The sequence below is a fragment of the Muntiacus reevesi genome, chromosome 2, assembly GCF_963930625.1.
Source record: "Muntiacus reevesi chromosome 2, mMunRee1.1, whole genome shotgun sequence".
Taxonomy (NCBI): domain Eukaryota; kingdom Metazoa; phylum Chordata; class Mammalia; order Artiodactyla; family Cervidae; genus Muntiacus; species Muntiacus reevesi.
In genome coordinates, this window is record NC_089250.1 from 85,581,365 (window position 1) to 85,598,741 (window position 17,377).

At 36.1% G+C, this 17,377-nt stretch overlaps 1 protein-coding gene across 1 annotated transcript in view; it reads left to right on the top strand.

Annotated features, from left to right (window-relative positions):
- Positions 1–17,377, top strand: part of LYST (lysosomal trafficking regulator) — a 172,847-nt gene that overhangs the window by 49,653 nt on the left and 105,817 nt on the right. Inside the window, exons 6-13 of the mRNA XM_065922257.1 lie at positions 752–1,775; positions 3,307–3,468; positions 5,059–5,215; positions 8,149–8,375; positions 8,875–8,941; positions 13,347–13,456; positions 15,055–15,472; positions 16,734–16,878. Coding sequence (XP_065778329.1) covers positions 752–1,775; positions 3,307–3,468; positions 5,059–5,215; positions 8,149–8,375; positions 8,875–8,941; positions 13,347–13,456; positions 15,055–15,472; positions 16,734–16,878 — 2,310 coding nt within the window. The remainder of the gene's footprint in view (positions 1–751; positions 1,776–3,306; positions 3,469–5,058; positions 5,216–8,148; positions 8,376–8,874; positions 8,942–13,346; positions 13,457–15,054; positions 15,473–16,733; positions 16,879–17,377) is intronic.

Genomic DNA, 17,377 nt, shown 5'->3' on the forward strand with positions numbered 1-17,377 from the left:
TTGCTTCTGATAGGTAGTTGGCCTTTGAAATTAATGCATATATCATTTTAAAAACTTACAGTAAAGTATAACATATCTGTGATCATTGTTTTCACGACCATTAAAAAAAAATCCTGATATTCTGACATTGTTTAAATAGAACTGTCTTTGATCTGAAAGTTTGATAACTCTGTGGCGTATTTGTGGACAGCCTGGATCTTTCCTGAGCTGATTTATACTAAAATTATTACTCAGATTCCAGTGATCCAGACTTGTGAGTTTTACTTGAGACAGAGCTGAGAAGCTTCAGATCTGTAGTTTAGTTCTTTCCCTTGATGACATACAGATCTAAAGTAAACAAAAGTCCTGAGTGAACCACCAAGTAGCCAAATGAATGGAACACGCAAAGGCCTCCCTGCTTTCAGAGTGTCCATCTCAAATATGGAGGTGATTGTGGCATTGAGAATTTATATAGAGAAATTTGCCATTTGGGGAAAAATACTCTTCCCTGAATTTCTTCGTTTCACTTGAGAGGCGTGTAATCTGTTCTTTTCAAATGCTACTGGAATTATATATGCAGTGTTTGGAGAAGGATGTAAAAGCAGTTAGAAAGCAACTTGAAATCCTGGTCGTATCTAACTAAGGACTTCAGCCAGATAATTGACAAAGTTGAAAATAGGTAGTGTTCAGTATACGCAGTAATGACGTGTTTAAATAGTGTATGAATGATGTGCCTGTATGTAAATCTTTTGTACTTTTTTTTCTCTCACAGGGTAATAAGAGATTTGTTTTTAAGTTGTAATGGAGTAAACCAAATAATTGAATTAAATTACTTAGATGGTATCCGAAATCACTCACTAAAAGCTTTTGAAACTCTGATAATCAGCCTAGGGGAACAACAGAAAGATTCTTCAATTCCAGGTATTGACGGGATAGACCTTGAACAGAAGGAGTTGTCATCTTTAAATGTTGGTACTTTGTATAACCAGCAAGCTTATTCAGATTCTCAGAGTCTTAGTAAATTTTATGCCTGGCTGAAAGATGCTTATCCAAAGAAACGGAAGTCTGTCGTGCAGGATGTTCATATCAGCACAATTAACCTCTTCCTCTGTGTGGCATTCTTGTGTGTAAGTAAAGAGGCAGAATCTGAGAGAGAATCGGCCAATGATTCAGAAGATACTTCCGGCTATGACAGTACAGCGAGCGAGCCTTTGCAACACATGCTGCCGTGTTTCTCTCTCGAGAGCCTCATCCTACCCTCTCCCAAACACATGCACCAAGCAGCTGACATCTGGTCCATGTGTCGTTGGATCTACATGTTGAGTCCCATTTTCCAGAAGCAGTTTTATAGGCTCGGTGGTTTCCAAGTGTGCCGTAAATTAATATTTATGGTAATACAGGAACTGTTCAGAAATCCTGAAGAGGAGCAAGGGAGAAAGGAAGGAGATAGAAACATGAATGAAAATCAAGATTTAAACAGAACTTCTCAACCTGAGATCACTGTGAAGGAAGATTCATTAGCTTTGACTGTGAAAAGTAACCCTACAGCAGCAGAACTGAGTGGTCTGAAAAAGAGTGCGGACCGTTTAGGTAAATTAGAGTCAGAACATCTTTCTTCCATAAATGTGGAACAAATTCCAGCTGCGGAAGCTGTTCCTGCGGAAACAAAAATCTTTATGAGTCGAGAAAGCGAAACCTCACTTCAGGGCATACGACTTTTGGAAGCCCTTCTGGCCATTTGTCTTCATGGCACCAGAGCTAGTCAGCAAAAGATGGAGTTGGAGTTACCCAGTCAGGTAAGAACTTACCTTTGATCTAACCATCGTGTGATGTGAAGTTTTTTTAAGTTCTCATGTAATGCTATTGTCATTTTGTTTTTCCAAAGATTCTGAGTTTTGAGGTGCTCCTGTATGCTTAGCACAGTACCAGGTACTGTGGTGGGCACAGAGGAGTACACCACCCCGTTCTTGCCCTCAAGAAGCTTAGGGTTTAGTTTGGAATACAGAACCCACGTGACAAAATTTACCAACCCTGAAAGGCATTAAATACACATTAAATGTCAGATGTCAGATGAGTAATAATGGGTAGGTAAGTAAGTGTTAGTTGCTCAGTCGTGCCCAGACTCTTTGCGACCCCATGGACTGCAGCCCACCAGGCTCCTCTGTCCATGAGATTTTCCAGGCAAGGATACTGGAGTGGGTTGCCATTTCCTTCTCCAGCTGTTGTATTTCAAAGTCCACACTCAGCAGTCTTAGTGTGGTTCTGTCCGGTGCCCTGCCCAGATCCCCAGCAAAGCTGATCCACCCATGCACCGTCTGCTGCAGATGTTGGCTGCTAAGGACTCACATCTGCACCCGTCTCCCTAGGTGTGGGGTGCTGAGAGCCAGTGACTGACGGGGATGGCTCTGGGAGTGGGGGCAGTCTCTGTGGTGCAGTTCAGGCTCCAGAGCTTCCCATGGAATTGGGCTGGGGGTGACACATTTATTCTGAAACCACATCCTTGCCTGGATTCTTTCCCCAGCATATTCTATATTCTGCCTTCCTCATCCCTTTACAAAATTTCCCCTGAGAGCAAATCTCAGCCAAAAAGGAATGCTTAGTTTCAGGCCCTGCTTCTCAGGAAACTTCAAATATGGCAGATCCCTTCTTTTCTTCTTGCATGCTAAGTCACTTCAGTCACGTCCAACTCTTTGTGACCCCATGAACTGTAGCCCACCAGGCTCCTCTGTCTGTGGGATTTTCTAGGCAAGGATACTGGAGTGGGTTGCCATTTCCTACTCCCTCATATCTTGTCTGTGTGTATCTGTGTCTCCCACTGGACAGAGTTAAGGGAGAAGTCGATTTCCTATCCATCCTTATGGCTTCATCCCCTAATAGAAGGACAAGCAGTGAGAGTTCCCTTCCAGGACAGATAGGAAGGAGTAGTAAAGAAGGGAGGAAGAGAAAAGAATTAAAATACAAGCACTTCTTAGTCTTAAGGAATCACTAAGAAAATGAATTAGTAAAATCTAGAAATGGTTAATGAAAACCTTGAAGTTTCAACTAATCATTTTTTCCCTGATACAATTAATTTATGATACATTGAAATTCAAAAGCAAATAAGATGAGTAAAGCATTGGATAAATTAAAATATTAATCTTAATTGTAACAGGAGGATATTTGTATAAGCACTGGATATTTATAGTCATTTTAATTTCATCTCAACTACAAATAAATGGGCTGGCTTTTACTTAAGTAAATGTTAATTTATCATTTGTTTTCTCACTGTTTATTTTTTTTTTTTCTTAAAGCATGTTGATATTCTTAGTTTCTTTGCTTTTACCTTAGAACTTGTCTGTGGAAACTATATTGCTTGAAATGAGGGATCATCTTTCCAAGTCAAAGGTGATGGAAACAGAATTAGCAAAGCCTTTATTTGATGCCCTGCTTCGAGTTGCACTGGGGAATCATTCAGCAGATTTTGAGCATGATGATGCTGTGACTGAGAAGGTATGAATAACATACAGTTGTGTTGTTGTTGTTTGGGTGTGACTGGCAGAGGCAGAAGTGTGTGGGTCCAGAGTGCAACACTGAGATGTGGTTAGAACATATGGGCCAGGATTTGGTCAGGTGAGTTCAATGGGTTCCGTCTGCATCCTCTGGGATGGATTGTATTTACATCTCATAAAACACAGGAGAGCAGTGTGACATGCTTTTTTTCATCTAATCTGGAAGTTTACCAAGAATTGCTTCTAGTAAGATGGAAAGTATTATTTGATGTCTCATATATAACTGATAGTTTATTAAGTAATAATGCAGGGATAGTGATGACTCAGCTGTCTTCTTTGTCTTGTTTGATTCTATAGTGACATGGCTAATATATGCAGAACTCTCTTCTCACTTTATTTTTTTTTTCATTTATTTTTATTAGTTGGAGGCTAATTACTTTACAATATTGTAGTGGTTTTTGTCACACATTGACATGAATCAGCCATGGATTTACATCTCATCTCACTTTAATTTTAAATCACTCAACATAAAAATGACTGGTCCTTGCATAGAAAGAAGTCATGGTTTTTTAGTTGTTCATGTTAACTTCATTTTCTAAAAGAACAATTTTAATTTTTTCCATGAAACTGATATATACATACATAGTTAATTTACCTCTCCTTTCATGTTTCTTTTACTTTTGTTTACCTTTTATCTTTGTATAACTTCTTTTTCAATTCCTTGGTCTAGACATTGGCATTTTATAATCTGCCATAATAGTTTATATCACTGTTTGTCATAACATAAAAACCTACTAAAATAACTACTAATGTCTTAATCATATTACTGAATCAGTTGGTTAACTGTAAAATGTTAAAATACCTACCTAAAATGTCAGAATTCATATATGTAGGTTAAAATACCTACCTACCTATTTTAAAAAAAAAGATTATTCTTCTTTTTTAAATGTTGCAATGATAAAGTACTCTGAGCTTCTTTAAGTGTGTTTTTTTTAAGTGAAAATATTATTAGCATTTTTATAAGAAAAAGAAAATTTCATGCCACATGATACTGTAGAAGGAGTTAATGCTGGAACTCTTTGATTTCAGAGATGCTTGTATGTAGACAATTGCATTCTGGAATCTTAAAATTAGTTTCTTTGAAAATTTTTCATGTGTTTAGTTATCTAATTTATGAAACACTTTATAAGAACCTTTGGAAAAATCTTTTCTTGAGCAAATATGTAAATATAATATGCATTTATTTGCAGTAAGTTGTAGGAAATATAATTCCACCTCATTGTGGTTTTTAGTCATCTATTATATAACGAGAATGAAATTTCTTAGACTTACTTTTCAGTAAAACTGAAATGACCTATTATTTAATTTGTTAGGACACCTATTTTTTGAGGTGTTAATCAACTTGAGAAATTTTGGAGAATTATGCTGTGTGAATTTCATAATGTATAATGGTTAATATCAGTTCCTAAGATTTTTTTCTTAAAATACTGAAGCTGTCTTCAAAATAACTTTTGAGTGATAAATATCTTATTTAAGAAAAATGAACAAACATTGCAACTTTTGCCTTAATTTAATTATACTGGTCTTATAGAGTCATCAGTCTGAAGAAGAATTGTCATCCCAGCCTGGTGATTTTTCAGAAGAAGCTGAGGATTCTCAGTGTTGCAGTTTTAAACTTCTGGTTGAAGAAGAAGGTTATGAAGCAGATAGTGAGAGCAATCCTGAGGATAGTGAAACATGGGATGATGGTAAAATATCACTGAAGTACTTATGACTCAATTTGAAAGTCAGATTATTAACTAACAAATGGTTCTTAATAATATCACTTTAGAACTTTCTACTGCCTTACATTTGTAAAGTGTATTGCACCATTATTTTATTTGATCTTGACAACAAATTCTGGTGTTCTTGTAAGCAGTTTGAAAGTGAAAGTGAAGGTCGCTTAGTCGTGTCTGACTCTTAGTGACCCCATGGACTATACAATCCATGAAATTCTCCAGGCCAGAATACTGGAGTGGATAGCCTTTCCTTTCTGCAGGGGAATCTTCCCAACCCAGGGATCGAACCCAGGTCTCCTGCATTGTGGGCAGATTCTTTACCAGCTACCCACAAGGGAAGCCCAAGAATACTAAAGTGGTTAGCCTATCCCTTCTCCAGTGGATCTTCCCAATCCAGGAATCGAACCAGGGTCTCCTGCATTGCAGGCAGATTCTTTACCAACTGAGCTATGAGGGAAGCCCCTGGAGAGGAGCCAAGATGGCAGAGGAGTAGGACGGGGAGACCACTTTCTCTCCTACAAATTCATCAAAAGAATAACTGAACGCAGAGCAAACTTCACAAAACAACTTCTGATCGCTAGCTGAGGTCATCAGGCGCCCAGAGGGAAGCCCCTGTAAACAGTTTAAGCAGTTTAAATCAATGAAATATATTTTTGTTATCACAAACATTGATGGAGTGCCTAAGAATACAGGGTAGAAGTCTCTGCTTTCATATGTATTCTAATGGAAAAGACAAGAAATATCAGAAATAAAAAGTATGAAGAAATAAAACAGGGTGATGTGATTGAGACTGGGTAGTCAAAGAAGGCGTCACTAAAGATGTGTTTCCATTGAGGCCTTGATAGAAAAGATCTGTCCAGTGAACATTGACAGGAAGAGCTTTGAAGGCAGTTTGTTACAAAGATTAAGTAATATAAGGAATACAGATATCTCTTTCGTAAGTTTCTTAGTTCACCACAGCCCAGCTTGTCCTTGAGATGGAATTGACATTGTATGTGATCCTTTGTTTCCAGGCCTAAAACTTGAGTGGAGTAGAATGGAAGATATGGATTGAATAGAGCCAGGAGATTTCTGGGAGGGCTTCATCTTTTTGTTTGCTGATCTTATGACTGTGCCAATACTGTTAGTCTTCACTAAGTTTGCAGTACTTATTTTCTTCAGTGGTTGTTGTCTCTTTCAAATTGAGTGAATAGGAATAATCACTGATGTCCTACTTAAAGGGCTTTGATGGACCCATAGCAGGTGTTTTTGGGTAGTTTTTTTTTTTACCATAAAGAGAGTGAAAAGAACAAAGGAACAGCCACAGATTGAAAGCCTCATACATATATATTCATGTGACTTACTTGATTTGTTAAACAAACTTTTTTCCAGATTTATTGAGAAATAATTGATATACATCACCGTATAAGTTTAAGGTGGTTTGATTTACATATATTGTGAGAGGATTACCACAGTAGTTTTAGTTAACATTCACTATCTCATATAGATACAATACAAAGAAAAGAAAAGCATTTTTTCCTTTTGATAAGAACTCTTTTAGTATTTATTCTCTTAACACCTTTCCCATATATCATACAGCAGTGATAACTATAGTCACCATGTTGTATGTTATATCCCTAGCACTTATTTATCTTATAACTGGAAGTTTATACCTTTTGACCACCTTCTTCTACTTCCCATTCCCCCTTTCCCCCTTTCCCCCTAAGCAGGTGCTTTTGAAAAATATTGCTATAATAGTGTCAGTTTTATCATAGTACAGACATGATTTCATAATGATAGATACCCTCCTTTTTCTAAGTTTGCTCACTAGATCTTAAAGAATTTTGGTCCAGGTAGAAATTTATAAACTTCTTACCTATATGAACTTTTTTTTTTTTTCATTTATTTTTATTAGTTGGAGGCTAATTATTTTACAATATTGTAGTGGTTTTTGCCATACATTGACATGACTCAGCCATGGATTTACATGTGTTCCCCATCCTGAACCCCCCTCCCACCTCCCTCCCCATCCCATCCCTCTGGGTCATCCCAGTGCACCAGCCCTGAGCACTTGTCTCATGCATCCAACCTGGACTGGCGATCTGTTTCACACTTGATAATATACATGTTTCGATGCTGTTCTCTCAGATCATCCCACCCTCGCCTTCTCCCACAGAGTCCAAAAGTCTGTTCTGTACATCTGTGTCTCTTTTTCTGTCTTGCATATAGGGTTATCATTACCATCTTTCTAAACTCCATATATATGCGTTAGTATACTGTGTTGGTGGTTATCTTTCTGGCTTGCTTCACTCTGTATAATGGGCTCCAGTTTCATCCATCTCATTAGAACTGATTCACATATGAACTTTTAAAAAGAGTACAGCACTTTCTTTAAAGAGCATAACAGTTAAATTTTCTAGAATGTAATATTCAATAAGGCAGTGTCTATATTCCAGTGATAAAAAAGACAAAGTATAAAATTCATCCAACCAATAGCAAAACTTGCTGTTTTCACAGAGATATAAGCAAATGAACTACCCTATGATTTAGGTATTTTGGCACCAGAAAGTTTGGGATAGTACTTTTTTCCAGTTGTCTCCAAGGAGTGTGTTAAGTATGCATCACATGTATATAAAAATTACTGTTGATAGTACTTGTGCTTCTAGTGAAGATCAAAATTACTTTTAAGGCTACTCATTTATCATCAAAATATCCATATGACTTAGGATAATTATTGTAGTCAAAATATCCAATTAATTCAGGATAATTATTGTAGTCAAAAATCAAGTAGTAGGAAAAGATTTTGTGAGCATCTTCTTATAAATAGCACTTTTGCCACTAGATCTCCTAAGTGATTAATGAGATTTGAAATTTTTTTCAGTGCTTAGGAAGGGAATAAAAATAACCTTTTTTTCTCCTTTTAGGGGTAGACTTAAAGCCTGAAGCAGAAAGTTTCATTGCATCAAGCAGTCCAAATGACTTACTTGAAAACCTCGCTCAAGGGGAAATAATTTATCCTGAGATTTGTACGTTGGAATTAAATTTGCTTTCTACTGGTAAAGCTAAACTTGATGTGCTTGCCCATGTATTTGAGAGTTTTTTGAAAATCATCAGACAGAAAGAAAAGAATATTTTTCTACTCATGCAACAGGTAAAAGATGTATTTAGTTAAACGTGATCAGTATTTATCACACACATACCCTAATTACTCATCTCTTTATTTATATATAGCCCAACTTGTCTGAAAATTGAGATGATTACTTACCTTTTATAATACTTTATGGTATGTTTTTAGTACAAGTAATAGTCTAAAAATCTGCTTCCATAGTTCTCCAAAGTAGGATAAAAAAATCAGTGTTGTCATTGGCTAACTATAAGAATCCTAGTGTATTTCTGAAAACGAGTAATATTTTTTAATTGCATTTAATTTTTATATATGGTCATTGTTTTGAAAAATCAGAAAAAACAGTATGAAAAACAAAATGAAAATTATGTATAACCCTACACATAGCATTCTCTCCAGTTATTTTAAAATATCTAGATATATACATACAGTATACTATCAAGTAATTTATTATGATATTATAGTTTCTTCATGCTTTCATGAGGTAAGAAATTTAATTTCTTATTTTTTGTTTTTTAATCTTCAGGGAACTGTGAAAAATCTTTTAGGAGGATTCTTGAGTATTTTAACACAGGCTGATTCTGATTTTCAAGGTGCGTTGAAACTTTGGTTTTAAACAATAGCTTTGAAATAATTTTGTTATGTGAAATGAAGAGTTGACAATAATAGCTTCCATTGCCATAGTGCCATGTGGTTTCAGAACTAGCTTTATATGCATCATCTCTCCTGTTTCTCAAACCAATACAGTAGACGTAGTATAAGTATCTTGAATTTCTAGAGAGGAAAATCTAGATTCCAAGTGATCAAATGAGTTGTTCAGGGTCATGTATTTAGAAGTGGCATTGCGAGACTGTTCAGTTCAGTCGCTACGTCGTATCCAACTTTCTGTGACCGCATGGACTGCAACACGCCAGGTTCCCTGTCCATCACCAACTCCCGGAGCTTGCTCAAACTCATGTCCCTTGAGTCGGTGATGTTATCCAACCATCTTGTCCTCTGTCGTCCCCTTCTTCTCCTGCCTTCAGTCTTTCCCAGCATCAGGGCCTTTTCCAATGAGTTGGCTCTTCACATCAGATGGTCAAAGTATTGGAGCTTCAGCATCAGTCCTTCCAATGAATATTAAGTCTTGATTTCCTTTAGGATTGACTGGTTTGGTCTCCTTGCAGTCCCAAGGGTCTCTCAAGAGTCTTCTCCCGCACCACAGTTCAAAAGCATCAATTCTTTGGCACTTAGCTTTCTTTATTGTCAAACTCTCACATCTATACATGACTCCTGGAAAAACCATAGCTTTGACTAGATAGACCTTTGTCAGCAAAGTACTGTCTCTGCTTTTTAATATGCTCTCTAGGTTTGTCATAGCTTTTCTTCCAAGGAGCAAGCGTCTTTTAATTTCATGGCTGCAGTCACCATCTACAGTGATTTTGAAGCCCAAGAAAATAAAGTCTCTCACTCTTTGTATTCTTCCCTGTCTATTTGCCAGGAAGTGATAAGACTGGATGCCATGATCTTCATTTTTTGAATGTTGAATTTTTTTAATTAATTAATTTATTTATTTTACTTTACAAAATTGTATTGGTTTTGCCATACATTGACTTGAATCCGCCATGGGTGTACATGTGTTCCCCATCCTGAACCCCCTCCCACCTCCCTCCCTATCCCACCCCTCTGGGTCATCCCAGTGCACCAGCCCCGAGCACCCTGTATCATGCATTGAACCTGGACTGGTGATTCATTTCACATGTGATAATTTACATGTTTCAATGCCATCGAATGTTGAATTTTAAGCCAGCTTTTTCACTCTCCTCTTTCACTTTCATCAAGAGGCTCTTTAGTGCTTCTTCACTTTCTGCCATAAGGGTGGTGTCATCTGCATTTCTAAGGTTATTGCTGTTTCTTCAGGGAAGCTTGATTCCAGCTTGTGCTTCATCCAACCTGACATTTCACATGATATACTCTGCATATAAGTTAAATAAGCAGGGTGACAAAATACAGCTTTGACATATTCTTTTCCCAATTTTGAACCAGTCCATTGTTCAGTGTCTGGTTCTAGCTGCTGTTTCTTGCGAGACTGTAACCCAGTGTAAAGGGTTGGTGTCCTGTCAGGTATTACTTGAGTGCCTACTCTCTTCTTTGTGCTTTCACAGACATTTGAGAAATTCATAATGAATATATAATATGGTCATGTTATATATACTAGATAGAACCCTAGATTTTAGCTGTAGAAACCTAAATTTTATTTGGAGGATTAAGGCTGACATATACAAAATGTTAATTTGGGCTTGTCACATATTTTCTCATGGTTAAATTCAAGTTACACATTTTGGGCAGGCATACCTCAGTGTTTCATATCCAGGGGCTCATGATATCTGTATCTTAGTGATGATGATGTTGCCTTTGATCACTTGGTTAAGACAATATCTTGCAAGGTGCTTCCATTATTAAGTTTCTATTTTCTCTTTACAATTAGTAAGTATCTTGTGGGGAAATAACTTGAGACTATGTAAATATCCTTTTTTTTATCTTACTTTAACCTACTCATTTTAGTATCCATTGATGATTTTTGACCAAAACAATTAATATGGTGGTATTTGTCAAATAGTAATTTTCTATTTCCATGATTCCTTCATTTCTTAATTGGAATTATACTGTAAGGAAAGCCTTCCCTTCTTCTGCATTTACTTAATTATGGCTATATTTTTATATATTGTGCTGGCACTTAATGGGCCTTTTTGATCTAAAGACTTATTTCTATCTTAGCTTTGAGAAATTCTATTCCATTATCTTTTAAAATAACAGGTTTATTGAGGTATAATTCATGTATTTGAGATATAATTAATACACTGTATAGTTCACCCATTTGAAGTATACTGTTTACTGTCTTTTAGTAGATTCACAATTGTTCATTTTAAAACTTTTCTGTCACCCCAAAAGAAAGTTTTACAGAGAGTTTGAGCAGATAGTACAGAAGGTACCTAGGTTAACATTAGTATATTTGCTATAGTTAATGTACCTATATTGCTACATTATTAACTAAAATTCATAGCTTATTCAAATTGCCTTCATGTATACTTAATGTACTTCTTCTGTTTAAAGATCTTATCCAGGATTCTCATTGAATTTTGTTATCATACCTCTTTAGGTTCCCTCTTGGCTGTGACAGTTTCTTAGACTTTCCCTGTTTAATGACCTTGAGAGTTTTAAGGAGGGCTGATCATGCTGTCTTCCTACTAGAATTTGACTTTCTTTCATTGTGTATCTCACTGTAGTTTTTATTTGCATTTCCATAGTGATGAGTGATGTTGATCATCTTTTCATGTGTTTGTTAGCCATTTGTATATCTTCATTGGAGAAATGTCTATTCAAATCACTTATGCTTTTTAAAAATGAGGGTGTTTCTTTTGTTGTTGTTGAGTATTAGTTATTCTCTGTATGCTCTAGTTATTCTCCATATACTCTGCATAGCAACTCTTCTGCTGCTGTTTTTCCCCTTGGTTAGGCAACTCAGCCAGTCTGCAGACTTTACAGTTATTGTTGGTAGCCCTAATGTGTACATCCTGCCGTACATCTCAGCTTTTTGTTGGCAGAATTCATTCAGTTTCTTTAGAGAACAGTTAACAAGTTTGGGGCATAACAGTAAATGATGAGTTATCTGTGCTGTATACGCATAATAAGGGAGAGAGGTGCATGTTCACAAATAAACCTTTTATTAATCCCTGTGCTTGCAGCCCTGTTCTTACTTTCTCCCCAGATTTTGGACAGATTGGCTCTCCATTCCTCTGACCGCCTTTGTAATTCAGAGAGATCCTAGGCTGCAGCTTTCTCTTTTATCTCTATCCTTTCATCTGCAGGAAATATTTTTAAATCTCTCACTTGATGTGCTCCTAGTGCCCACTGCCTCCCCTGCTTTTTTCCTATTATGGGTTTTTTCCTTTTTGTTATTCTGTACTTTTAGTCCAGATAGACAGACGGTGATAGACAGAGGTGTGTGTGTGTGTCTCTAGTCCCCCATTTTGAACTGGAACTTATTAGTCTTGAACTGAAAAAAAAAAATCCACACACATACACTTTACTTTGATCATATTATTTTCTTACTCTAAAACCTGTAACTGATTCATGTTACTTACAGGATAAAGTCCATGCTATTTCTTAGTCTCACTGCAATTTTCTTTCTGTGTCAGTTCATGGCTTCTATAAAACATGTTGCTGAAATAGGACTTCTGTTCTTAGGTTTTATATCAGAATTATTTTGTCATATCCAAAATGGAGATAATATTTATTTTGTAGGACTGTTTGTTTAGGATAAGCTGAGATAATGCATGTAAATATACTTTGATCACTGTAATATATATGCTATATATATACTACAAATATTATTCATTATTTTACTCTCAGATGTTCTATGAATTTGTGTATTATACATGTAATATATAGAGCATATGTAATATATATGTTACAAATAATTCATCATTTTACTCTCAAAAGTTCTATGAATTTGTACATTACCAGTTATATTTCATACTAAGCCTCATGATAGAATAAAGTGTTCAAACTAATCTTTAGTGATATTTAAGTGTTTTCATAATTGTTAATATTTCTACTTCTGTTTGTATCATCTAATTTTCTCTTTAGAAAGTTATAGTTATAAACTAAACATCTTCAACATGAGAAGGTAGCAGACTATTTTATAGTACCTAACAGTGTCAGCTTATTTAAGAAATACTATATTAATTTATGCTTCTTTAAATACCCTTATTTTATTTTGAGCTAACCACTCTTTCAGAAAAGTGGTTTTGTTTTATTGTCAGCTGGTTAGTTGGTTTTCATTTAGTGATATTGCTGTTTCTTCAGCAAATATTTGTATTATTAGATTAATTGTAATCCATTTAAGATGTGACAATAGTGTTGATATTTAATTTCTTTCAGTGAAATTGTTTTTTCAGTTCCTTTAATTATTGTATACTGACTTTAATTTTTCCCTTTTCTCTTTCTTTAATTTAGCATGCCAGAGAGTATTGGTGGATCTTTTGGTATCTTTGATGAGTTCAAGAACATGTTCAGAAGAGCTAACCCTTCTTTTGAGAATATTTCTGGAGAAATCTCCTTGTACAGTAAATATGCTATAATTTGAGATTATGTCACTGATGCCTAATAGAATTTTTCTTTAGAAATCACTGAGCTCCCTCTTTTGATGTGGTAACTGTTACACAGTCAACTTCATGTTATGTTATTGTTTGTGAAATTCTCAATTATTTTATTATTTATACAATTTAAACTATTTCACTTCTGTTGTGGCAAACTAGATATATCATTGGGGTCATAATCCCTTTACCTGATTCCACCCCAAGTCTTTGTGCTTAAGAAATGCTGAATAATTTTAATTACTAAAGATAATTATGAGTAATGATAACCATTTTGAAGGTTATCCTTTTTTAGAAAATTATTATTCACTCTTCATTTATCTTCTATCACTTGTCAGTTGGTGCAATTTAGTGATTTTTAGACGCTTCTTTGCTAAGAAGCCCATTTTTATAATGAAATCTTGACTCAAAGCTTAAGCAAATAAAACAGAAAACCTTGGAGCTACTTTCTTTGAAGTAGGATTGGAGAATGTTCCTGAGCCCTGCCTGTTTCACCACCCTACTTGAGCCTTATAGACCCTGAGGGAGCTCTGTGGAACATGAGGTCAAAAACCACTAGTGCAGACAATTGAGAACTGACTATATATTTATGGGATGTTTCTGTTCTATTTTTCTGACTTCATTTATCATAGTACTCGACATCAGATGTTATTTTATGAATGGGTAGGACATTGTACTGGGTTAATCTTCTCTATTTTTTTTACTAGCCTCCTTAGTCATTGCTTTTTCCTTTAAATACTTGTTTCCTCTCATCTCTTTTGTACATTCTGTGTTCCAGTTTAACCAAAAACTTGTAATTATAAATAAATCTAAAAAAGATGAAAAAGTTTTATTTGACTAGGGAAAAGGCATGTAAAATAAGGTGGAAAGTAACTGAGCAGTCAATTTTAGGAAGTCAGTCATGCCATAAATACCATTCAGAAACTTAAAGAATTTGCAAGGTCTCTGGTTCTATCCCTCATTTAAAAATAATTGAGAGAAGTAACTGTAGTGCACTTGGAAATAAACACCTTTCTTTGGTAGACATGATTCCTGATATAATCACTGTATTTAATTTCTAATACTTAAAACCAGCTCAGAACTTTTTAGGTTTGAACCTTTTTAAAACCTTCTAAATCTGAAACAGATTAACCACAAGAGATTATATGTTTTAAGACTGAAATCTCTTTCGTATTTTGAAAAGTGAAAGTGAAGTTGCTCACTTGTGTCTGACTCTTTGAGACCCCATGGACTGTAGCCTACCATGCTCCTCTGTCCATGGGATTTTCCAGGCAAGAGTACTGGAGAGGGTTGCCATTTCCTTCTCCAGAGAATCTTCCCAACTCAGGTATCGAACCTGGGACTCCAGCATTGTAGTCAGACGCTTTACTGTCTGAGCCAATATCTTAACACAAAAGAATGACAATTTTAATGATATAGTAGGTAGGAAATTATTTAAATAGAAATGCTGATATGCATATGTGTATTTGTATTTGTATTTGTATTTTTTTTTTATAAGCTGATTTTCAAGATTATTATGTACCTTGTAACATGGCTGCAAAGTTTTGTTTGGTTTTCTCTTCCTTTAGGAAATTCTTCTTCTGGGTATTCTGAAAATTGTTGAAAGTGACATTACTATGAGTCCTTCACAGTATCTAACCTTCCCTTTACTGCATACTCCAAATTTAAGCAATGGTGTTTCATCACAGAAGTGCCCTGGCATTCTCAACAGTAAGGCCCTGGAGCTATTGAGAAGAGCACGAGTGTCACGGAGTAAGAAAGAGGGCGACAGTGAGAGTTTTCCCCAGCAGCTGCTTTCCTCTTGGCACGTAGCCCCGGTCCACTTGCCATTGCTCGGACAGCCACACCTGTCAGAAGGTTTCAGCATTTCCCTGTGGTTTAATGTGGAGTGTATCCGTGAACCTGAGAGCACCACAGAAAAAGGAAAGAAGACAAAGAAAAGAAACAAGTCACTGATTTTACTGGACAGTAGTTTTGATGGAACAGGTATGACAGCAGCATTATCTGTGTACTGAGACGTTTCAGATGGCAGTTTCAGTTGAGCACTAGGAGCACAGTGATACTCTGACTTACTGTCCACACGTTCTTCACGGAACACCTTAGTGATGGTAGGTTCTGACGTACCAAAGCCTGAACGGTCGGACAGCCTTAAGCACCATTTTCTTCTGTACTTTTGCCTAGTGTGGGTGGGAGAGAGGAAGTATGAGGAGGGAGGCGGGTGGACCACCACATACGCAACTGCTTTGGGGTCACCTGCCCCATTTTCTGCCTCTGCTGTGGTCCCATTACTGGGTGAGGGTGGCTCCTGATATTTGAAAAGGAAAGCATAGAACCCTGTATCTGCTTTTCCATCCTTCTCTTACCTGTTCCCTGTCTCCTGTCATTCCACCTTCATTTCATCTCCTTTCTCTCTTATAGTTCAAGCTCTCCTTATGCTGTATCTTACCTCAGTGCCTCTCTCCTAGTTCCTGTCACAGAATGTGTAACTGCATCAGCCAACCTCCAGAGTGAGAATAAATTTCATTCCAGTTCTTTCTACAGCCTATTGAATCACTATTTTGTGACTATGAAACTGCTAGGTAGAAAGAACTTGTTTGTTCAAAAGCAGTTTTTGATGGTAGGAAAGTGGGCTAATTCTTAGGGTCTGTGGAATGAATGAAATGACTGAGCCAGAGGTTTGGGGGGTTATGATTATCAGGAGGTGCTGGCCTCTATAACTCTTCATTCTACAGACTTTACACATCCCACTAGAGCCTCTGCTTCAGGACACTATACCTTCACCAGTATTTGATCTCTAGGAACATCTTCTACCACTGACCTATGGATAGAAAAGAAAACCTTAATGACACTGTCAAGACTGAAGCGTGGGAAATGTCACCTGGTATCCACAGTTGGAGCTCTGAATCTACTTTTCCACAGACATATTTCCAAGTTAGTAGCATAGCATACTTAGGTATTTTTATGGGTTAGCCTAGGAAGTTGAACTTTTAAGAAATCTTAGCAGATAACTTAATGTGTTGGGTAGTTAGTAGAGTTTTCTTTTATAAATTGCACATCGAAAGAGCAGAGCAAAATGACCTAATATAGAAAACTCTCCATGTACATTAGATAGCACCGTCATCAGTAATATCACATGTACATTGTTTAGAGCTATCAATTCTTAGGTGGCAAAATTCAATTTACATTACTTTTCCACTCAGTTTTTGTCAAATGCTTGACTGATCATCCTAACATCTTTTTTTCATAGAGAACAATAGACTGGAAGGTGCAGCATATGTGAATCCTGGTGAAAGGCTCATAGAAGAAGGTTGTATTCATATGATCTCATTGGGATCCAAAGCACTGATCATCCAAGTGTGGGCTGATCCCCACACTGGCACTTTTATCTTTCGGTAATAATTATCCTCAACCCTGCCCCCCATGAATAGCTTAGGTATTTAAATAATTTATGTAAAAGACATTAATGTGAAATCTCCGATAAAGATCATTGTGACAAAATAGAAAACTCTTATTTATAAAAAAGAAGGTAGATTCAAACAATATAATCTTTGTAATAATATATAAAATCTGTAATTAAACTCTAAAGTTCACTATGTTAATTCTCAGTGTATCTTAGACCAAATACTTAGTTAAGTCTTATCTATGGATGTATTTTATCCAATTGCAGTGATCTTATGATGTTGTTAACAGGCAGCTGTTTTTCATGCAGATTATATATTTAATAGCCATTATCTCATAGACTTAGATTCTCATTGCTGTCTTGTCCTTTTTTCTTGCCTCCTTTGTTAACTAGTATAGATACAAGTCTTTTATTTGTATTGAGTGAGTATGAATGATATGATACTATTTTTATAAATATTTAAAAGTTGGACCATAAGGAAGGTGGCTGAG